Consider the following 25103-nt stretch of genomic DNA (forward strand, 5'->3'; position numbering starts at 1 on the left):
TATAACTTATACCCTGTGAGAGGTGTCAGATGAGTTTCATAGCTTATTTCCATTGCTGAGTCCAGCTGAAACTGGTTACAGACTAGGATACCCAGATGGGAGGAAGAAGAAAGGAGCATAAGATAGATGGATGTTCTTCGAAAACCTAGTGTAACACAGAATCCTCAACCAATGGCTACTGTCCCCTGAAAGGGCCCAAAGGTAGTTACAGCACCTGTTGCCCTGCCACAATAGGCCCTATAGAAATGGTGTTTAGAGACCTTTGTGTTACATCGGTTAAATAGTGAGAGGTGAATGTAGATTGGCGCTTCCAGACTCCAGATCTTAAGACTTGGGAGACTGAAAAATTCTTAAACGCCAGAGAGGCAGCCACACCCCTAACTTGATGGGATTTGGGTTTAGCTGCCTCTGGGTCTCCGTGAATGGCTCTCGCAATAACTTTCTCGAGCCAGAAAGAGATGGTGTTGCGAGAGATTTTCTTCTTTACCTTATTGGTACTGAGGAAGAGATGACGGAGGCGTGGTCTGAAAGGTCTGGTGCGCTTCAGGTATTTCCTTAGCGCCCTCACTGGGCACAGTAGCAATTGGTCAGTATCCTGTGTTACCCTATTGAGGCTGGAAAATTTAAATTCTCTAAACCTCTCATCGGCTGATGAAGGATTCAGAGTTTTGGCCTGGCACGAAGTTGAGCGAGACTTCCCCCCATCCTCTAGAACGTGTGACTTCGTAGGATAGACCATGAAGTTCACCAACCCTTTTTGCCGAGGCAAGAGGTACTAGGAAGATGTCAGAGGCCCTATTTAAGGGCTCATAGGGAGGTCCCTTCAAGGAACGTAAGACCAGGGATACGTCCCAAGGTGGTGGCCTAATCTCCACTGGAGGGCAAGATCTCTCAAAGCCTAGAATCAACAAGGTGATATCTTCTGAGGTGGAAAGGTCAACTCCTCTCAGTCTACAGATGAGGCTTAAGGCTGAACAATATCCCTTAATTGCCGAGACTGATAGGAGTTTCTCCTCCCTGAGGTACACCAGGAAGTCTGCCACTAATGGAGGAGAGGGATCGAGAGGAGACAAGCCTCGCCCTCTACACCAAGCTGCAAACACTCTCGTAGTGGGAAGTTTCGCATTCAGAGAGGTGGCGAACAGGTCTATTGTGGGGAAACCCCACAAAGCTATTACTGTCTTCACTACTCGAGGATCCAAAGACTATTCGCCACTCAGCACTTGGTGATGCCTGCTCAGTTGATCTGCCACGATGTTTCTCCGGCCCGGAATAAACCTGGCTGTGAGAGAAATGGGACTTTCTGCCCACTGGCAAATCTGGACCGCAAGCAGACAGAGGTCTCTTGCCAGAGTATCCCCCCTGTTTGTTGATGTACGAGACGGCTGTAGAGTTGTCGCTCATCAGAACCACCTATCGTCCTTATAGATCTTCTACAAAGAATTTTAGGCCTTTCCAGGCTGCTAATAATTCAAGGTGATTTATGTGGAGAGACTTCTCTACAGGACACCAAACTCCTGATGCTAATTTCGGGCCTAGGTGGGAACCCCATCCCGTAGCGACGCGTCCGAAAAGTTTTAATTTCGGACTGGGGCTTTGGAGGGGAATGCCCTTTTGGGTATCCTCTCTGGTCGACCATCAATGAAGATCTTCTAACACCAGATTTGGAACCTCCACTGCCAAGAATGGGGAATCTGTCTTTTAAGACCAATGGGTCTTCAGATGCCATTGGAGACTTCTCATTCTCGATCTTCTGCCTGGAACTAGTTTTTCCAGGGAGGAAAGATGGCCCAGAAGACACTGCCATGACTTGGCTGAAGGCAGTAGTGGAGACAAAAGATGGGCAATGGACTGAACCAGTCTCCGAAGCCTGTCCTCCGACGGAAACACTCTCCCTACCTGAGTGTTGATGGACATACCCAGATAGTTTCAGAATTGGGTCGGAGTCAAGCAAGACTTCTCTGCGTTTACAAGGATCCCCAGGTCCTTGTAAAGGCTCAGAAGTCTTCTCAGGTGATCCAGAGCTAGCTCCCTGGATGAGGCCAGGAGTAGCCAATCATCCAGGTATCTTAGCAGATGAATTCCGTGCTTGTGAGCCCACGAAGATACGAGTTCGAAAACCTTCGTAAAGACCTGTGGTGCGGTCGAGAGGCCGAAGCACAGGACTTTGAACTCAAAGATTCGACCCTGAACCAGGAAGCGCAGCACCTTGATGGTCTATTGCATGGCCCCCATAGCCTTCCACCAACTCACGTGCAGGCAACCCCCTACGCACTGTGAGGGGGGAGCAGTGACCCTATTTCTGTCTCGGGTTCCTCCCTCTGCCTTTAGCCTTAGGAGGAGCTGACTTTCCTCTGCCCATGGGTTTGGGTGTAAAAGAGGGGCAGCTGAGGGTCTTGGCTGGTAGTGATGTTGCAATTGTTGCTTTGGGTTGTGGAGTTAGCTGCTGTTGCATTGGGCGAAAGGAAGCAGCCTTTTGCATCGCAGTGTCCTGCGACTTTTTCCTCCAAGTGTCTAGGGCAGAGGAGACTGCCTGCTTAGAAAAGAGGAGAGGTTGCAGAAGATCCGAGTTCCTCAAATCAGAATTCTCAGTCTTACCAATGCTTCTATGAAGTCTGGAGACTACTGATTCCCTCCTTTTGAGAATCCAGTTGCCCCACATCGTTGCAGCCGAAGCAGTTAGGAAGTCCATCGTTTTGGCCCCAGCAGCCAGGACTACCAGCAGGAACTGCATGGAGTTTTGGTTTGAAAGGTCTTTGTGACTTGCTAGGTAGCCGACTATGCCTGACCATGTGTCAAACCAGGATAATGTCTCCAGAAGGGACATTGACGCTGCTTCCATTGCCGAGGCTTCTGTGGCGGTGAAGGGGACTGGGAGAAAAGAGTCTCTCTCAACAGAGCAGCCAGGTGTGAGCCTTGCTGTGAGGGGATTCAGTGTCAGAGGAGAAGGGTTGGCGTCTCTGACCTTGTAAAAATGCCTTTGCCTCGAAAAAGGAAAATGCCGAAGTTTATGGGATCCTTGAGACTTCAAGGAACCTGTTTCCCCCAAGACCGCCTGCGAGACCTTCCTCAGACGGCCTGCAGTGTGAATAAACTAGGGAAATTCAATTCTGGTCTTAGGGTTTGGTGGAGGAAGACAGTGTCTAAAGCTGGAGCGTCAGTATGTCGAGATGACAGATGTAAATCTCCGAGGCCTGAGATATTACACATCGTTCTTAAAGCCCTCAGATAGGCGGACTCTAAATCTTTTGATGGTTGTTCTTCCGAGGAATCTTCTGGTCACGCTAATTCCTCGCGAGGGGGATGGGGGGGGGGCGATAGAATCCCGAGTGAAGGTAACGGCGAAGTAGCATACTCCATTGCCGATATTCCAAGGGAAGGCTGGGCGCTAGCTAATGGCGCCGCGCGCGCGCCTGATCTTGCCTTGAAGTTGATGGTTTAGGCGTAGGCGACCGAATTAACAGTAGTCTCAATAAGAGGTTGCATTGATCAGTGGTATGGCCTTTCTCCTCTGTTCTCAGCCGAAGAGAAGAAGGGTTGAACCCCTGCGTCTTCTTCTGAAGTTCTCGCGAAGCTCATATTCCGTAATTCGTTAGAAAGTACGGGAACGGGAGCTGTTCTGTCTGAAACGCGAGGGCGAGGTGAATGACCCAGCGCGGATATGTCCGGAGATTTGCATGATCGGGAGGTTAAAGGACAGGAGCGCTCTCTCTCTGTTGATACGAAACGACGGCGAGAAGAAATGTTCTTTCTCTCTTCCCTAGAGCGATCTGAGCTCCTCACGATAATATGTGAAGAAGAGGAATCGCGCTAAGAGTACTCTCTTTCCTTGGTCTCGCTCCGGGCACGATTAGATTTAACATCGCCCGTTGAGTGGATGTATCGTAGAGCTCTTCTTCTTATAGCGCCTAGATGATTCCTTGCGAGAGGAAGACGATCGCGAAGCAGAACGATGACGCGAGGATGTACTCTTCTTATGTTTATGACGAGAGCGTTTATCGCTTCTCAGCGAGACATTTCTTGAAAAGATAGAAGGCGAGGAAGAGCGAGAACGATAACGTCTCTTCCTATGTCGTCTCTCTCTCCGACGAGAACATCTGGGTGAAGGAGAGCGAGCTCTCCTTTTCCTATTCTCTCTCTCCCGCCTATCCTCCAAGGAGGACGAATACGATGAGGAGGAGGATGAGGAGGAGGGGGAGGTATCGCGATGATCGAAGTAAGCTCCGCGGGAGCTGAAGTTATTACATCTGCTGACACTTCAGCGGCCGCCGATTGGGCTGACGGGATGTCGGCGAGGTCCAGAACTCCCGAAGGTTCCAAAACAGAAGGGACCTGAGGTAAAACTGTGCCCGCGAGGAACTGGTTCCATACTTCCGCCGAAGGAGAACCAGGAAGTTCAAGGGCAGGCCATACCACTCATATGTTATCTGGAATAGAAGCGGTAATAGAATTATTTCCGATGATGGAAGAAACTGTCCCACTGGGAGGGGCAACTTGATCTGCCTGACCTGGGGGAATGGGGGTTAAGTCAATGGTGCCGCTCTTCCTTGACTTCCCCCTGGAGGAAGGAGGCAAGGAAGAGTCTGAAGGAAGAGATCGAGAGGCCGAAGAAGAGGCACGAGACTCCTTACCTTTCGACGGCGAACCTGGAGGTAACGAATCCTTCTTGGATTTCTTCTTCTTCTTCTTCATGAATTTATCCCACTGTGATGGCGACCATTCTCTACATACTTGGCAGGGGAAGCCTTCAGAACACCTATGACCTCTACACGAAGGGCATAGGGAATGAAGATCCACCTCCAGTGGTGACATGAATGTGCCACAAGATTTTGGGGGAATCCCAGGACACTTCCTCATATTAGAGGACATCACATCTAATAAAGAAAAAGAAAAAGAAAAAGTTAATGAAAAAAAACACTAAAGAAAGGCTAGTTTGCCAGTCAAACAAAAGCAGGAGCAGCGGTGTTACCACTGCGACGGCTAGAATTCGATTGAAGGTATTTAGTAGCTACCAGCCGGCAGTCCCCCACCCCTAACAGGTGGATAACTATCGGCCTGGTCGTTAACGACCTTGTTAAGGTTTTTTTGCCGTATTTTCCAGCTAGCGCTAGAATATCTCCTATAGTAAAGAATGAGGGTTTGTATTTAGTTTAGGAACAAAAAAGAACTATTAGTGAGAATACTTACTTTGAGTTAACGGTAATTCAGCCATCTTCATCAGGTTCATCTTCCTTGGCAGCTTTCTCCACCTCTTCTTTTTCCTTCTCATAACTCTCCATTACAGACTTAATTTTTGTGCTGAGTTGTTCTGAACTAATATACAGTCTGCTGTACTCTTGATGCCATTCTGAAAATATATGTTCAAGACTTTTGAAATGCTAAAACTGAAATATTTCGTTGATCTTCATTGTAAATAACACCATAAAAGTACAGGGTACTGTAGTTAAAATTCCTTAAAATGTCTTTAATTCAAAGAGTTGAACAGTCATAATTATCAAATGGTTTCCATTTTACACAAACACAAAATTATGCTTCATAAGTAACGTTCCTTTCTTTATAATTCTCCATGATCACAATACTGACTATCTCATACACACCTAATTCAATGATGTGACTAAGAGTACAACTGCATTGGACAAAGCCTCCTCCCTCACTCAATGATGGAAGCATTTTTTAATTGCAGAGGGAAAAAGGGGTAATCCTTGTAAAGCAGTTGTTTGTTTCCTTAACCCTCTGGTGATCCCAGCCATGACAAAATTGCAGTCAAACTTTTTTTTACAGTGAGCAACAATGTCATGCGTCAACCTACTGTACTTATGCTAACATTTCATGGCGTAAATAATAAAGGAATAAAGATACAAATAAACGGAAAACAGGATTAGAAAGCTGAAAAGGTTTCATATAACTACGTGAATGGATGACACACTAATTCAGAGGGTTAAAAACATCTTATTATGTTGATAATGCCAAAAGGAACCGAGACAGGAAACCAATTAACAACAAATGACCTTGAAGAGGCAAACAGTCACGGATATTTGGCAAGAATAACATGACTTAAATGGGAGCCAGGACACTGATGCACGATGAAAAAACAAATTGAATATAGTTCATTATGGGACTGCCTGCCTAGCCCCTATACAAGACACTACTGATATGATATTGTGGGTAATGTCTTTTAAGTAGATGGCAGGGAATGCAGACAATCTTTTCCAATGCTTAGTGTAAGTCTAACAGACATTGAATGTTTAAAAAAATGAAAATAGAAATGTTTTTATTTCATGCACACAAACCAGAGGGTTCAAGCTACAGCTTGTTTTGAGCAGAGACAACCTGTTCATAGTATTACAGGCTCCTTGCAGTTGCTTTTGGCCCTAGCTTCAATGCTTTCTGCCTACAACTTTTCATCAGCTAAAACTGGTCTCCTCTTACATAAGCATTCAACTAATCTTAGTTTAGTCCATTTCCATCTCCATTCAAAAACTAGTCTTTTAGGTAAAAGTTAATAAATAGATGGTGAGCTTTGCTGATTATATTTCTCTCTCCCCTCTCAGTATCTTCTTGAGCATCTGATCAGAGATAAGATGGTGTCTTCTTACCAGCCACAATCTTGTAAATAAAACCCTGGGTCAAATTGGTTCACTAAATTCTGAGAGTGAAGTTCTTTTCTGCTGCTCAGCGGTAACATAGGCTATTCCTCTTTAATAATATTTTCACCACATTATTTAACCGGACCAAGTTAAATTTCTCAAATCTTATTTATAGGAATACATAATGACACTCCCTATAAAGTGAATGCCAACCGTAAAATGGTTTTAGAGGGAAGCACTTCCCTAAAGCCCTTTGGATGGGATACTGCAATATGGAAGCTTTGTGGAAATTGCAGTGAATGAAAAATGAAAGTCATGGTCCATTTCAGAGAGGACATCGATGGTAAAATTGGTTTCCTAATAAAAGATTAAAAACCAACTTTTTTTTACAAAAGAATGTATGAAAAGATACAATAGTAGAGAGAAGAATGCGGTAGCACATCTGTGCTCGTCACGGTAAAAGACAGAAGTGGCTATTCTCTGACATGCAGGTGGGAGAAGGGGGGGGGGTTCCACCCTTGTGCCAGCTATCATTAATCAACTTGTTTACAATGCCAATGAAGAAATGTCCCTATTTTAAAGGACTAAAGGTTTATATATGCTTAAGAACTATCATAGATAACTGAGAAGTACTAAGCCTTTGTAGGTAGTAGGTTGGCCAGGGCACCAGCCGCCCGTTGAGATACTACCGCTAGAGAGTTACGGGGTCCATTGACTGGCCAGACAGTACTGCATTGGATCCTTCTCTCTGGTTACAGTTCTTTCCCTTTGTCTACACATACACCGAATAGTCTGGCCTATTCTTTACATATTCTGCTCTGTCCTCATTCACCTGACAACACTTGAGATTACCAAACAATTCTTCTTCAACCAAGGGGTTAACTACTGCCCTCTAATTGTTCAGTGACCACTTTCCTCTTGGTAAGGGTAGAAGAGACTCTTTAGCTATGGTAAGCAGCTCTTCTAGGAGAAGGACACTCCAAAATCAAACCATTCTTCTCTAGTCTTGGGTAGTGCCATAGCCACTGTACCATGGTCTTCCACTGTCTTGGGTTAGAGTTCTCTTGCTTGAGGGTACACTCGGGCTTACTGTTCTATCTTGCTTCTCTTCCTCTTGTTTTGTTAAAGTTTTCATAGTTTATATAGGAAATATTTATTTAAATGTCATTGTTCTTAAAATATATTATTTTTTCTTGTTTCCTTTCCTCACTGGGCTATTTTCCCTGTTGGGGCCCTGGGCTTATAGCATCTTGCTTTTCCAACTAGGGTTGTAGCTTAGCAAGTAATAATAATAATAATAATAAAGAAAGGCTAAAACTGTCAGAATTAAATGCATGCCTTGTATAGCATTACCTATTGGATAGCATGGTCTGGGAAGGTCTAAATGCAAAGAATGATCAGAATTACGAACAATCTTAGTTACGGTAAAGAGCTTACTAAACAACAATGCCGGACTCTAATACTGTAACCAAATCTGGGATCAGGATCTTAATAGACCACTTTTGCCGACAACCAGAATGGGATACAATATTTAAAACAAGGTAAAATAGATAAACCAAAAAATGTTCTCATGATAAGCAGGTCTCTAAAAGTAATGAAAGATTCTCAATATATAGTACCAATTTTTGGTGCAAATGAAGAGATATATGGTTCTCAAATGTAAATTCACAAAACGATCAGATCTGGAATTTCAAATAAGCTGCAAATAAGAGACACTGTTCATGAAAAGATCTAGGTGGGGAGGATCTAATGTGCTTGACCTACTGCACTTGAACACACAGTAATTTTTGAGTTTTACCACCATTTAACTTCGCATCCTATAATTTGCACCATGTACTAATTTTACCTTGATCTGTTTAGTGATCCAGCAACCACAGTCCTACTTTTATGAAATAGAATCAGTGTCAGGAGAGAAGAATAATCTGAATGAGCAAAAAGCTTGTTTGGATATTTGAAAAGTAACATTAGGGCAAAGAACACTACACTGAGGAACACCAGATAATACATTCCTGTATTCACTATGGTGTCCCTCAACAACTACTTGTAATCTACTACAGTACTGTACTAAAAATATCAATACTGTAATAATAATACTAAGAAAAGACCCACAAACTACCATCTATATCTGCAAACAAAATGTGTCATGATTAACACGGTTAAAAGCAGCACTGAAATCAACACCATTATTATTATCATTATTACTAGCCAAGCTACAACCCTAGTTGGAAAAGCAAGATGCTATAAGCCCAAGGGCTCCAACAGGGAAAAATAGCCCAGTGAGGAAAGGAAATAAGGAAATAAATGATGAGAATAAATTAACAATATATCATTCAAAAGAACAGTAACAGCGTCAAAACAGATATGTCCTATATAAACTATTAACAACGTCAAAAACAAATATGTCATATATAAACGATAAAAAGACTCATGTCAGCCTGGTCTACATAAAAACATTTGCCCCAACTTTGAACTTTTGAAGATCTACAGATTCAACTACCTGATTAGGAAGATCATTCCACAACTTAGTAACAGCTGGAATAAAACTTCTAGAATACTGTGTAGTATTGAGCCTCATGATGGAGAAGTCCTGGCTATTAGAATTAACTGCCTGCCTAGTATTACGAACAGGATAGAATTGTCCAGGGAGATCTGAATGTAAAGGATGGTCAGAGTTATGAAAAATCTTATGCAACATGCATAATGAACTAATTGAACGACGGTGCCAAAGATTAATATCTAGATCAGGAATAAGAAATTTAATAAATCGTAAGTTTCTGTCCAACAAATTAAGATGAGAATCAGCAGCTGAACACCAGACAGGAGAACAATACTCAAAACAAGGTAGAATGAAAGAATTAAAAAACTTCTTCAGAATAGATTGATCACCGTAAATCTTGTAAGACTTTCTCAATAAGCCAATTTTTTGTGCAATTGAAGAAGACACAGACCTAATGTGTTTCTCAAAAGTAAATTTGCTGTCGAGAATCACACCTAAAATTTTAAAAGTCATACAAATTTAAAGAAACATTATCAATACTGAGATCCGGATGTTGAGAAGCCACCGTCCTTGACCTACTTACAATCATACTTTGAGTTTTGTTAGGATTCAACTTCATACCCCATAATTTGCACCATGCACTAATTTTAGCTAAATCCCTATTAAGGGATTCACCAACCCCAGATCTACATTCAGGGGATGGAATTGATGCAAAGAGAGTAGTGTCATCTGCATATGCAACAAGCTTGTTTTCTAGGCCAAACCATATGTCATGTGTATATAGTATGGAAAGTAATGGGCCAAGAACACTACCCTGTGGAACACTGGATATCACATTCCTATACTCACTATGATGCCCATCAACAACTCCGAGATCTATTACTTGAAAAATCAATAATAATCCTACGAAACAACCCATCCACTCCCAACTGTTTCAGTTTCAAAACAAGAGCCTCATGATTAACACGGTCAAAGGCAGCACTAAAATCAAGGCCAATCATACGAACTCCCTGACCACAATCAAGGGATTTCTGTACAGCATTGGAGATTGTAAGAAGGGCATCACATGCTCCAAGGCCTTTACGAAAACCAAATTGCAAACTAAGGAGTAGGTGATTCCTTCAGCAAACCTATTAAGACGTTCTGCCAGAAGACATTCAAACACTTTAGATAATATGGGAGTTATGGAAATTTGGCGGTAATCAGTGGGATTTGAGCTACCACAAACACATTTACATAGAGTAACATTACCAATTCTCCAACAAGTGCTAAAAGCTCCTCTTCTTGCTTACTTTGGCAAAATAACATAACTTTGGAGCTAAGAAATCTGCTGTCTTTATAAAAAACACAGGAAAAATACAATTTGGGTCTACACTTCCATAAGCATCAAGGTCCATCAACAGAGCTTTAATCTCACAAGATCGAAATGCTAAACTAGTTAGTTTAGCCTCAGGAAAACAGGAATGAGGAAGTTCAAGTTTTTCATTACTCTGTTCTGTTTACTGTCAAAAACATCAGCCAAAAGGGTTGCCTTTTCCTTTGGACAGTGAGTGACTGAGCCATCTGGTTTAAGTAAAGGAGGAACTGTTGCATCTACACCAGAGTGCATATTTAAGGGTAGACCACCATTTATGTTCCTGAGTTGTACCAGAAAGGGTTTCTTATATGGTTAAATTGTATTCCTTTTCAGTTGAGGCATAAACTCTCTGAGCAAAAGCTCGAAGCTGAGTATAGTTGTTCCAGGTCAAATCTGATCTGTTACCCTTCCAAAGATGATAGGCCTCCTGCTTCTCCAAATAAGCACGTCTACAATCATCATTGAACCACGGTTTGTCCTTCACTCAGTACCTTAGCACACAAGAATGGATACGCCTATCAATTATGTTGACTAGATTCTCATTCAAAGGGACAACAGGATCTACACTACTATATAATTGCCACCAATTCAAGCACAAAAGATCATGCAAAATCCAATTCCAGTCTGCTTGGGATTTCATAAAAATTTTACAAGAGTATGATATAACTGGGACAAGCTGCTCAGTCATCACTACTAATGAAATCAAGGCATGATCAGATGTCCCAACTGGAGAACTAATCTTACTAGTTATAACGCCCGGGGAGTCGGTGTATACGAGGTCCAAGCAATTACCAGTCCTGTGAGTAGCTTTATTTATGATCTGTTCACAGCCTGATTCAGAGGCAAAGTCTAAAGCTTTTAAGCCATGGCGATCGGTAGAAGAGACAGAACTTAACCACTCCCTATGGTAAGCATTAAAATCACCAAAAAGACAAAAGAAGCCTTTCTATCATCTTCTTGTATCTTAGCCATAATGGCAAGAAGACAATCTAAGATAGAATCCTCCATGTCTGGATTCCGGTGAATCCTGTTGACGTTTCTTAGAGGTTTCAAAGGATCTAAGGAGATCTTGAAGGTCCTTGTTATTCGTGAGGTCTAAATGTCCATACCTGAAGACTGCTGGTAACATACTCCTGTACCCTTTAATGGTTGAGGAGGAGAAATTTTGCCTTTTTCTAAGCTCTAAAAAGAAATCGGCAATTTGAGCTATAAAGGTACTGGATGAATAAACCGAGTTTGCTTTAAACCATGCTCTAAAAACTTCCCACTTGGATTGGTACACCCTGACACTAGAAGTTCTTCTTGCTCTAGCAATAGCCTTGGCTGCTTCCTTTGAAAATCCTCTAGATCTTGCGAGTTTTTCGATAGTCTGAAGGCAGTCAGACGTAGAGCTGGGAGGTTTAGATGGTTTCTTGCCAAGTGGGGTTGTCTGAGAAGATCTATTCTCAATGACAAGCTTCTTGGAACATCCACCATCCATTCCAGTACCTCTGTGAACCAACCTCTTGACGTCCAGAAGGGGATTATTAACGTCAATCTGGTTCCCTCATGAGACACAAACTTTTGCAGTACTTTGTGCAGCACTTTGAATGGAGGGAAAGCGTACACATCTAGGTGTGACCAGTCCATCAGGAACGCGTCTGTGTGACGCTTCGAGATCCGGAACTGGGGAGCAATAATTCTCTAGTCTTTTGGTTTTTGAGGTTGCAAATAGATCTATAAGAGGGCGGCCCCAAATCCACCAAAGTTTCTTGCATACATCTAGATGCAGTGTCCACTCTGCGGGGAGAACTTGATTCCTCCTGCTGAGGCTGTCTGCCTTCACATTCTTTTCCCCTTGAATGAATCTTGTCAACAGGGATATCTTTCTTTGATGTGCCCAAACGAGAAGAGTTTTTACCATCTTGTAAAGAGGCCTCGAATGCATTCCCCCTTGTTTCGCTATGTAGGCCAAAGCTGTGGTATTGTCTGCATTGATTTGTATTACTTTGTTCAGTACTAGCTTCTCGAACCCCTTGAGAGCCAACTGGACTGCTAACAGCTCCTTTTGATTGATGTGGAGACTTTGCTGTTGTTTTGTCCACAAACCCGAAATCTCTGACTTTCCTAGTGTTGCTTCCCACCCCGAGTCCGAGGTGTCGGAAAACAACACAAGGTCTGGGCTCTTTTGTTCCAAAGAGAGACCTTCCTGGAGCCTGTTTATGTTGTTCCACCAACGAAGGCCCTCTTTTATTGGTTCCGTAAATGCTCTCCTTGTCGAGGTTGTCCTCTTTGTTGCAATGGCAATTGAGATGGAACTGAAGGGGTCGTAAATTTAGTTTCCCCAGACATACAAATTGTTCTAGTGAAGAGAGAGTTCCCAGGAGATTCATCCACTCCATCACCGAACAAAACTCCTCCTTTAGAAAGGCACAAAGCCTTAGGAGAGCTAGCTGTATTCTTGCAGGTGATGGAAAAACCTGAAAAGTCAGACTGTGAATCTCCATCCCCAAATAAAGGATCTTCTGGGAAGGGATCAATTGAGACTTCTCTGAATTCACCAGAAGTCCTAGCTCCTCTGACAGACTCATTGTCAGACGCAAATCCTCCAGGCAGGGATTGAGTGAGGGGGCTCCTAGTAGCCAATCGCCAAAGTAAAATGAGGCTCTGATGCCTCTTGAGTGGAGCATGCTTGCCACATTCATCATGATCTTTGTGAAGACTAAGAGGGGTGGTGGTGAGGCCGAAGCATAAGGCCCGAAACTGGAATACTTCCTTCCTGTACACAAACCTTAGGCAACATTTGCAATTCGGGTGAATCGGGACATGAAAATAAGCATCCTTGAGGTCTAATGAGACCATCCAGTCGCCTTTCCTTACTGCCGCAAGAACTGTACTCTGGGATTCCATAGAAAACTTTGCCTTCTGGACGTAGTTGTTGAGGGCACTTACGTCCAGGACTGGCCTCCATCCTCCCGAGTTCTTGGGAACCAGGAACAGTCTGTTGTAGAAGCCTGGTGATTTTAAGTCCCGTAACCTCTCTATCGCCTTCTTCTCTAGCAAGAGAGACATTTGAAGCTGCATGGCCTGCTTCTTTGATTCTTCCTTATATTTGGGAAAAAGATCCACTAGGTTTGAAATTAACGGGAGTTTCGAGATAAAAGGGATTTTGTATCCCTTCTTTAACACTGGGACGGACCATGGGTCCACTCCCTTTTTCTCCCAGGCCTGCCAAAAATTGCATAGCCTGGCCCCTACTGCTGTCTGAAGGTGAAGGCAGTCAGACTCTGCTTCTGCCTCTCCTTGTTCTGGCCCTTCTACTATCAGATCTGAAGCTGCCTCTATCGACTGTTCTTCCACGAAAAAACTTTGTTGTTTGAGGGAAGGTAGAATCCTCCTTGAACCCACGGGCGGAGAAAGACGTTGGAAGAACCTTCCTTGCTGATTTAGAGACCAGGTTGTGAGTAGCCTTTTGAGTAAGGGCAGCAGCCACCTCCTTTACTAGTTCCTAAGGGAAAAGAGAAGGAGAAAGAGGAGCATAAAGCAACTCTGACCTCTGGAACGGAGTGACTCCCATAGAGAGAAAAGAGCACAGTTTCTCTTTTCTTAACAACTTGGGCTGTGAATAGGGCTGCTAATTCATTTGAGCCATCTCTTATAGCTTTGTCCATGCAGGACATTATATAGATAAGATTAGAAGTCTCAGGGTCCTTTAAAGCGGAAACTTTCTTTCCCAAGGTACCCAGAGACCAATCAAGGAAGTTGAAAACTTCAAAAGCTCTATATATGCCCTTGAGAAGATGGTCCAACTCAGTCATAGACCATAAAATCTTCGTTCTTCTCATAGCTAAGTGGCAAGAAGAGTCTACCAAACTCGAGAAGTCGCCCTGAGCAGAGGCAGGAACTCCCAAGCCTAGGACACCTCCTATTTCATACCATATGCTAGACTTGGAGGCTAACTTGGCTGGAGGAAAAGAGAAGTTTGTCTTTCCTGAAACTCTCTTAGATTGCATCGAATTTTCCATCAACTTTAATGCTCTCTTAGAAGAGCGGGAGAGAACCATCTTAGTAAACCTCGACTTTTTCATGATAATCCCACGGTAAACTCCGATGGAGGAGAGCGAGAGGCTACAGGAGTAAAGCTGTCAGGAAATAATTCTGAAAAAATCAACATAATCTTCTTGAGATCAACAGAATGCTGTGGTGTTTCATTTCCTTCCTCCTCTGAGGCAATGTCCAATGGCTCATCCAGGGAGAAATGATCATCCTGATCCTCTTCCGAAATAATTCCAGCTGGTGTAACTGCTTCTAGTTCTGAAAGGTGCCGCTCGCGAGCGCAAGCGTCAGCCGCGCAGTGTGCGCGATCAAGTCGTTCAGTTTGTTTGCTCTCAATAATATTACGCTTGGCGCACATCGGTGCGCATGCTGTACTGAATCCGACTGACGTTTGGCGTCATGGTCTGCTTGACATACGACATCACGTTCTTTTTGTTCTAAGTCACGCTTAGCTAGGCGCACGATGTCACGTTCAGGCGCCTGGCACGTGACTTCACGCTCAGCCGCCTCGCGCTTGTCGTCGCGCTTGGAATGATGACTCTCTACATCACGCTCACTCGCTTGACGTTTGCTGTCAAGAGAAATAGAAACTCTATGAACACTAGCAGTCTTAGTAGAAGCAGTCCCATCGCTCTGCTCAACATCGCGTGTAAAGGTAGGCCGCCTGTGCGACATCGCGTCACGATCAGAATTATGACGAACCAACGCTTTGCTGACCGCGGGCTGATAAGATTGCATAAACGTTGAGAGTTGCTGCTTCATGTCAAGCAGCATAGACCAATTAAGATCAACTTTAGACAAAACAGGAGTCAAAACTTCCATTGCGAATTCGCCTTCTTCATCGCTCGCATAACGCTCCACATAATCAGGAGATGGAATCCAGTCTGATGGTAGCGGTGGTGCATGTACCGTAACACCAGACTCAGGAATAAGCTCTGACTCAGTCTGAATTATCCCCTTGTCAATTTCAAACATTTTGTAAGGACGTTTAGGAGGAGAACATTGAACAGACAATTGAAAGCGCTCTGGCAAATCCCAATGGCTACAGCCAGGCGCTTGCGGTGATGGATCGCGTCGCTGCGCGCCTTCATCCACCTTTCTCTTAAGGGGTCTGGAAGCCTGATGCCAGACTTTGCCATGCATAGCTTCATCTGAGGATGAGGACAAAAAACTAACCTCACCTTTCCCATGCTGAGGGTGAGCGATCTGTGACATCGAGGCAACAGGAACGCTCGAAGGTATGTCTGCGCGATTGATGACGCTTCTCGTTCCCTTTAACCGCTCGACTTTACTTCTCCCATGGGTTCGGGAGCTTGAAAGAGGTCTAAGGCTAGGTGAACGACAAGAACGCGCAGACGCACCCTCCACATCACTGAACACATGAAAAGCTTTTTTAATCTTACCACTTTTATGTTGATTAACATCGGACATAATTTGGTCTCTGTCCGCTGCTAACGATTCCACCCTTGAACCAAGAGCCTGGATCGCTGTCAATATATCTTTCATTGTGGGCTCAGATTGAACAGAATTAGGTTCAGGATCTACCACTACAGGGGAAGAATTAGGTTCAATGACATTAGAAAATGATAAATCCCTTGATCGAGAAGAACTACGCCTGATTCTATACCTTTCTAGTTTACGAGAGTAGCGTTCATAAGCCAACCACTGATTCTCGGATAGTTCAAAACATTCTTGACATCGATCTTCAAAAATACAAATTTTACCCCTACATTCAATGCATATCGTATGGGGATCAACAGAGGCTTTTGGAAGCCGTGTTTTACACCCTTTCACACACTTCCTATATGAAGGGGAGGGGTCAGCTATTTTGAAAAGTAAATAGAGAGATCAAAATCAAGCAAGGGTCAAAAAATAATCCAAATTCAATAGGTATTCAAGAGAATCTGAAAGTGAGTCCAATAATTGCGAAAGTCAAAACCAAAAAACAACTGTACATCACCAAGAACACTGTTAACTCCAGGTAAACGGCGAGTGAATTTCCAAAGCTGTTGCCAATATGGCGCAGAAGAAAATCTGATACTAAGAGGGATAGTTCGACCTAGCTCCGTGGTGGCGCTAGTGTATACCTGGCATATCTATGCGATTGCTGGGAGTTTTGAATTTTCTGCCGGACAGAAGAATAAAGCTATTATTATATAACCAGCGGGTAAGTTTAAATGTTTAAAAAGGCTGTGTATGCACAAAGTTCCTATGAGTAGTAACAGATCCAGGTGGCACTGATCAGGGTCTTGAGAAGGTTTGGGTGACCTTCTTCCCCACTGATCCCACTGGTTTGGCAACAGACACCCCAGAAGTTATGGCAAGGTGGATCAGAGAGTCCTGTAAATCAGTCCTCGACTTCTTCACAACCACCTGAACATGATTCCTCAACAAAAGTGATGAGCATTCCGTAGCGTAAACACCACCTCTGGACCAACCTGTTCAGAGAATTGAGACACCACGGTATCCCTCTTAAAATCTGTTGGCCCAATGGAATGCTGTCTGGTATGCCAAAAAGGTAACTGCATTACCAAAAGGACAGAATGATACTCCTGTACTTCCCTAAAGAGGCAGTTAATAACCCCATTGTCTTTGCGAAGTACAGTATGTCACAGAGGAGCCACGAGAATACTCATGGGGTAGCTATGACTAGTCTCAATGACCACTAACTCAGAAGTCAAGAAGGGCATGCCTTATGTTCAGAGTCTCTCCAAGAGATACCTCCCTACTGGTAGGTCGGTCTACCAGTAGAAGTAACGGTGCAGAAGATTCTGGCACATAGAACCTTCATTGCCTCGAACCTCCACAAAGGAGCACTACGACTCTGGATTCTCTGCTTCTGTTGGTACTGGGCCGAGGTCTAGTGACTTCACAGCAGAAGAATCCTGAATATATTTGTCTCCTATAAGGGTCAAGAGCTAATGAGGCTGCTCAGGACACCTACAGTATTTACCACAAATGGATACAAGCAGTTGGTCCCAAGAAGGGAACCAGTAATGTAATCAGGGACCGACAATGAACCAGGTTGGTTGTCATTGATGAGGGAATAATCTCTAACATCAATCAACACAGACAGAAGTACATGTACCCTTTCCTGTGTTGCTTGTGCTGAGGAACCACAACACTAGATGTCAATATCGCAGGGGAAGCAGCGGTCACTCTCACTCCACTAGTAACAGACACTGGTCTTTGAAAAAGGTCACAGGGGCTGGGATTACTGGCACAGAAGTTACTGGAACAAAGGGCTCAGGGGTCACAAGGTAACAAACAAAGGCTTGGCAGGCACGGGCACTAGGGTAACAACAGACACAAGGGTGACGGGCATAGGGGGTGATGGCCACAGGTGATAGGCACCTTATTTGGCTTCAGAGGCTACTTGGGCCTTATGCTCATTGGCCTCTTTGGGGTCACCACAGGCTTCACTGGTACTGGGGTCACTGGACAAAAAAGCCTTGGCTACCAGCTCCCTCAAGAAATACATAGATGGCCTACCCCCAAGACCTAAGATTAGGTCAAACTCATCAGCAACAGTCTGCACAGCAATTGGAGAAATTCTAGTGCATGGTGGAGTATAGCTATCACTGGGGGAACTCCACACCCTACTAAACCCTAAAACGCTTCCCATTTTACACCCAAGTTCCCCAGGGTCCAGACATACTCCCCAGTGGCATATACTCAAAAGCCACAGCACCCAGCAAACTCGACGGAGAGAGAAAATGGCTATACAATACTACTTCTTTGACATCCTCTTGGTCTTGCCAAAGATAATGCAGGAGAGTCCTTAGCATTCCTTTACCTCCTCATAGCAAACACTTAGCATTGTACGGGAGGACACAATCTACAATCGGCACATGGGGACGACAGTAAATAATCATGCCCCCTTACAAGAAAAGCAGTGTGGTTGTATCTTTAGCTGGTTTTGCCATCAACAGGTTACAGCATCTACCCTTTTCCCAACATTTATAAACATCTTATTTTGCTTCCAGAATGATGAGAATGAAGGCAACAATCAACAATTCAAAGGACAAGGAAAAGATTAACAACCTATTGATAGGACACAGCAGTATACCTGCACTCATTGCAGCTGAAGACAAAAGTAAAGTCTTTGACCACAGAGTGGGTGGCACTACTTGCTCGCACTCACTACATATCTAAAGCTACCTCGTGAACAAACTCAACAACTGCTCCAACTCTTCATTCCTTATCTTGAAGTACAAAAAGTTTGTATATGTGTAGGGGCAAACACAAATTTATGTCTATGATGCAATAAACTCTAAACCTTTGGGTCGGGGAATTTAAACAATAAATTACTGCTATACATGCTACTGACAAGTTACAATTGAAGTGTCCCAATTTCAAACCCTGCTTCAGGGTTAATACATTTTACTGGGAAATAAGACCTTATTGTCCCTTTATCCTATAGATACAGTGGACCATTGCCATACACCTACCCAATTACTTAAGCTTTGGGGAAGAGGGTGCATGAGCACAGATCATGTGTGAATATCACTTGTCTCGGAGACATTCTGCGACTAGGCAATGATATGTCTCTTGTCTGTCACTTATGGGTAACCTAAATCTTTAAGTATGTAGAGGAAATACATGATACATGACTTATTGAGACCTTACTTACTCAAGTTGGTAACATTAAACATACCTAAATTTAAATCTGTATTCTACTCAGGAGTAAGCTTTTTACAATCTTCAAAGATGAGTACCATGTCCCAAGTCTTGATCTCTTATACATGTATTCTAATGAAATACCAAAAACTGAGACTACACTCTTATCAAATAGGTGATGCCTAAACTTGATGATCGCTTGTTAGTACTGAAATGTTCAAGGTTCAAAAGAAAAAGATATAATAGTTAGCTAAACATCTGCACACCTGCGCTATAGACCCAACAAACAGGGACGAAAGTCCAGAAACCTAAACTAAACAACTTTGAATCATAAATAATGTATTGTGAAATTCCTACTCAACACCTCTCAATTTTGACTGAGGACTGACAGACTGGGTAAAAAGTGAAACTTCATAAGGACTAGAAAAGTGATATTTGGAAGTTTTTCTCACTTAAAGATAAATTTGCTTTATCTGTCTACCATGGCACTTCCCCCAACTTTGGGAGGTAGATAGAGCAAAAACTTCCAAATCTCATTTTTGTATTATTATGAATATTATTACTAGCCAAGCTACAACCCTAGTTGGAAAACCCAAGATGCTATAAGCCAGGGGCTCCAATAGGGATAAATAGCTCAGTGAGGAAAGGAAATAAGGAAATAAATAAATGATGAGAACAAATTAACAATAAATCATTCTAAAATAAAGTAACAACGTCAAAACAGATATGTCATATATAAACTATTAACAACGTCAAAACAGATATGTCATATATAAACTATTAACGTCAAAAACAAATATGTCATATATAAACTATAAAAAGACTCATGTCCGCCTGGTCAACATAAAGACATTTGCTCTAACTTTGAACTTTTGAAGCTCTACTGATTCCACTACCCGATTAGGAAGATCATTCCACAACTTGGTAAAAGCTGGAGTAAAACTTCTAGAGTACTGCGTAGTATTGAGCCTCATGATGGAGAAGGCCTGGCTATTAGAATTAACTGCCTGCCTAGTATTACGAACAGGATAGAATTGTCCAGGGAGATCTGAATGTAAACGATGGTCAGAGTTATGAAAAATCTTATGCAACATGCATAATGAACTGATTGACCGACGGTGCCATAATGAAGTTTCATTTCTCACCCAGTCCTCAGTCAAAATTGAGAGGTTTTAAGTAGGAATTTTATCATTTAGTGAAGTCTGAGCTACTGTCATAATTTGTTTCAAAAGTGTTTAGTGTGGGTTGCTGAAGTTATACCCTTAAACAATATTTCTTGGGTCAATAACACAGGTAGGTAGATGTTCACCTAGCTGTTAAACCTTTTGTAAATTGTACCTTGGAATTCCTCCATAGAGACAGCAAAGTCCAGTAATGAATTTTCTTACCTCAACAGGGTTTACCAAGGAGAAATGAGGATGTTTCGGGGGTGCTGTGCTATCTAATGATGGTTTCTTCTGGAAGTATATATTGTCAACCTTCCCATATTTCATGAATATATGCTTGAAGTTGCTCTGGAAGAAGAATGAAGAGAGAAAATATTTAATTACATGTTTAATATCACAACAAAAAACAGACTCCCAATGCAATAGAAAAAATTATTGAATCAAATCTATTTAAGCTTACTATATAATAATCCATCCTCCCAAATCTTAAAATTCTTTTAAGAACAATGTAAATCTTTTTAATTCAATCTATCTTCCCTATAAAAATAATAACACCAAATGGAATGAAATCTTAAAAAGTTGGGAAGTTTCCCTAAACATTGTCAAAACCTAAAACTTTAAGAAAACAATCAATAAGACGGACAATTTGTGGTACAATTAATTTGCTAGCTCCAGTTATCAAATCTCAATCTGTAACCCAAAACTATAACATCTCTAAGGTGTTCTCAATTGACACTATTTAGTTAATTAGAAAGAGATCGACCACTTTGTACTTGGTGTAGACTAAAACAAAATATACCAAGTCATTAACCCTTTTACCCCCAGGCTATTTGGAAATTTCCAAAATAACCCTTGGGGGTTAACCCCAAGAGTTATTTTTTTTCAAGAACATTTAACAGTATATTTTTTTTTTTTTTAAATTGCTCTAACAGTCTTAATTTTCGTCAGAGAGAGGTCAGGTTGGTATCATTCTCTTGGAAAATGCCTGAAGTTTCTCAAAAAATTATCAAAAATATGCAAAAAAAAAAAATTTAAATACCATTTTTTTGCAAGGACAGACTGGTACGTCCATGGGGGTAAAGGGATGAGTTTTGTGAAACGTACTAGTACGTCCTTTGGGGGTGAAAGGGTTAAGTTAAAGAGAACTTTAGGGACAGGAATAAATGCAGATTGCATAAAACTAATATTTTCCCATACTAATGAAAGGATACTTAATAATCTCTCAATGTCTTTACTTACTTACTGGTTTTAAAACTAATACTTCTCACCATCTAAACACCAATCAAATTCTATTAAGAGTTACTACCAGTATCTTCAATGATTCAGAAAAAGGGTAAGCAAACCTCTCTAAACTGGGGTCTTTTGAATTTGAACTAAAGAATTGCCACCAAGACATGCAGTCTATTAAATGTAATCATAAAAAATAAGTAAACTTAAAAAAGACAATTGGTACAACTGATTAAAGATATTCACAATTTCAAGAGGGAATAACAATGTGCAAATATTCATAAATGAAGACTACATTACACTGACTGTTGGTAAACTTCTACCTGGGACATTCAGAATATGAACAACTATTACAGTATTGAATAATCAACTTGGGTGTTCTGTAATGTTAAAGGAACTGTAATTCACGATACAATAAAGGTCAAATTAATTTCTTACATTTCCAAACTTAAAAATGCATAAATATCATGGGTGTTTTAAGAAGGTTCTATAATGTGTCTCAAAAGTAAAGTTTGAAAAATCGGGCTTGATGTACTACACAGAATACAGATTTAAATATTTCCGAAGTCTTATACAGTACAGTACTAGAATTCTATAGTTTTTACAAAGAGTTAGTTCCTTAGGCCTAAATAGGCTCTTTACTGAAAGGAAAATTTCAGTAAAACCTATGAACATTTTTTCAACCACAGTCTTCACAAATAACCAGAAAATATTTTTCATTACAGTGAAGTATAACAATCACTACAAACTCATAGCATGGAATTATTGGAATTTGAGTGTGTTGCCAAGTATCCTTACCTCTGTGCAATATGGAGGAACATTAACAACAAACAACTTACGTCCTGGAGGTTTCAATTCACCATATATGCGCACATTATGCCTCTTCCACAAAATATGACGATAACTTTTGCTTTCCTCCTTGAATTTTAACCTCATAACTGCAAATATATATAAAAAAAAAATTAAGGTCGAAAAAAATATAGTGTTTTAAAGCTAAAAGTCCTATAAAGTAACTTTGCATTCAGCACTAATATTTTTCTCTATTGCATGTTGGCTTATTAAGCTTATGGTCTGAGGGATTTGCTTTAAATATTTATGTGACAATTTTCAATGAATGCTTAAAATAATCATTTAAGGAAACCAAAAATTCAATCTGCAAAGTACGTGAAGTTTTTATTTTTAAAAACATAACTACCAAATACCTGAAGTTAATTTATGCTAGCATAGGTTACCTATCTAAATCAACAATTAATGTTTTTAAATATAATCTTAAAACTAAAGTACTTGGGTAGATACCAGGTTAATATAAAATATTTATCATTTAAAAAACTATACACCGATGGCCCCACATTAGTCTCAACAATTGTCGTCTAAGATGTAATTAAGTGTCATAGCCTAAGTAATCAATCATCAATTAGAATTGATGCATAAATGGCTGACGTTACCTAGTTAATTACTGTATTAAAGTACACCAAAGGTGATAAAGACTAAAATTTTGTTCAAAATGGAAGAGATTCAAGAAACATGAATACATTAATAATTAAAGTATCTATGAGCTCTTCGTAAAAAATTTAGCAATGATAGCTAGGGTAGCCTAAGCATATGAAGCTTTGCTAACAATGGTCACGAAACAATATATCCCCAAGGCCCCATCATGACCAAGGCCACCATATTTTCAATATAAATTAGAGTAAGTTTTGTTCGCAAAGTATAAAACGTAAAAATATATTCAGGTAAACAGGTAAAACAGATGAACATAACGTACAAGAAACAAGCAGTACTTCTATTTTGTCTGGGTTACATCCTAACCTGACCACTCCTACACAAACTCTAAGAGTTTCATTCCCCTTGAAAACCCAGAGCTTGGAGGGTATGTATGATGATGGCCATGCTCTATAAATCCCTTATAATCAACCTTTTCGCTGAGAATGTGGTAGTCCGAGGGGGGTTGCAGGGGGGCGTTAGGCCCCAGTTAGGTAAGGACACGGTCTGTAGGTTAGGTTGGATGGTGTTCTATCCACACGGGAGGTCCTGTCCGTTGTTATACAAAGGCCCCAAGAGTTCCATAAATCATAAAACGAATCTTGTAATTAAATGGGCGGTCCCTCTCATGTTATATGGGATATTGTAGCTCAGCCACATTTCCCTTAAAACTTTGGTAAATATTTACCTGTGAAACATCAATGGTATACACCAAAACCTTACGCACCCCTAACTTAACCTAAGCCAACTCTTTCCCACTGATAAGTATGAACACACCATAACAGGTTGCATTAGATGAAAATAAAGCTTCAATAAAGAAATACAGTTTAATAGTACATATACAACTGGCATAGTGATATAGTTTTGCTGAAAACAACCCCTGGTACCTACTTATAGCCTACTGCTTTTCAGATAGATTTGACTTTCATTCCACATAATAAAATTCATGCAAAATAAAAATAAAAATCACATGGGTGACCAAAAGTTATATAAATACTTGAGACAAAAGAATTTAAATGATATACCATCTAATGAATAGATTATCGGTATTATTGTAGTTTATTACAGGGTAATGTAACCTAGAGAAAAAACTACCTTTTCTATAGAAAAAGATTCGTTCTCTTAAAAAATGACACACGTCCCTGTCTGAAATAAAGTTTCAGAAATATATAGATATCTTTATCCACCGATAATATCTCTTACCCTTAATACCCTGTGCAATCTGTGGACAGTCTTCCATCCTGTTAAATTTACACCACGGCACGGCAATTTAGTTTAACTTTCCCCTTTTGAGGGATTGCTTAAATATACCAATATCCACACAACAAACACTTTTTTTTCACGTGATATTTAATAATTGCCAAGTAATAAGAGTTCAATTGGTTTAATAAAAATTTGCTGTCAAGTGGTTCCTGGTTCCTGGTTCTTTATTGCTCACTCCGCAAAATAAGTTTGCTGACACTCTATCTCTTTATAGATAGATGCAAAGCTTCTAAGTTTATTCTTATTATTAAGTTTATATCATCTGTGCCTTAAATAAATTAATATCATAATGAGCTTCACAATCTTTACTTTTATTCCCTTATACTTTGAAATTGGATACGATAACACCTTGTGACAGGTTCAGGTTCTGGGGTGAGGCTTCGCCTTTACAACGGCGCCTCTGTGTCTTTTAGTTTTGTGTGTTCCTTATTTTCACTCGTTTTTCTCTTTTCATCCACATTTGTTGTAGTATACTTTTCTTGTTTTCAATATTCTCTTCACAAAAAAGGAATTTTCCAACTGTTTGTGCACTATCTTCTTCGTATGGTTGTTGAAGCTCAATTGCTTTTATTCTTATATCGCTAAACTGTGGACAATATAATATAAAGTGGTTAGCATTTTCTTCTACATCACATAATACACAGTTTATATTTCCATCTTGGTGTCTGTTTCTTATATTCAAGCCCAATGAGTTTGTCCTTGCTCTGAATAATAAAATTGACGAAAATGTATTGTCATACACTTCCTCCTCCTTGATTTCACTTTTCCAGTTCTTATACAAAATTAGACTCTCCTTGCACTGCATTTCACTCTTCCATTTGCTTGTGTCCCATTCTCTTGTTCTCTTCTTTATGTCCTCTTTCGTACAT

At 41.2% G+C, this 25103-nt stretch overlaps 1 protein-coding gene across 2 annotated transcripts in view; it reads right to left on the bottom strand.

Moving 5' to 3' along the window:
- The window catches only part of LOC137656123 (ribosomal RNA-processing protein 7 homolog A-like), a 50839-nt gene extending 26463 nt beyond the window's left edge, over window positions 1-24376 (bottom strand). For both annotated transcript variants that reach the window (XM_068390300.1, XM_068390299.1), the window contains exons 1-4: window positions 24175-24376; window positions 22288-22427; window positions 20485-20610; window positions 5188-5347 (exon numbers count right to left, since the gene is read on the bottom strand). In XM_068390300.1, the coding sequence (XP_068246401.1) occupies window positions 5279-5347; window positions 20485-20610; window positions 22288-22427; window positions 24175-24211 (372 nt within the window). In that variant the 5' untranslated portion in view covers window positions 24212-24376 and the 3' untranslated portion in view covers window positions 5188-5278. The remainder of the gene's footprint in view (window positions 1-5187; window positions 5348-20484; window positions 20611-22287; window positions 22428-24174) is intronic.
- Between the last annotated feature and the right edge of the window lie 727 nt (window positions 24377-25103).

This window comes from Palaemon carinicauda, chromosome 17 (genome assembly GCF_036898095.1).
Source record: "Palaemon carinicauda isolate YSFRI2023 chromosome 17, ASM3689809v2, whole genome shotgun sequence".
NCBI lineage: Eukaryota > Metazoa > Arthropoda > Malacostraca > Decapoda > Palaemonidae > Palaemon > Palaemon carinicauda.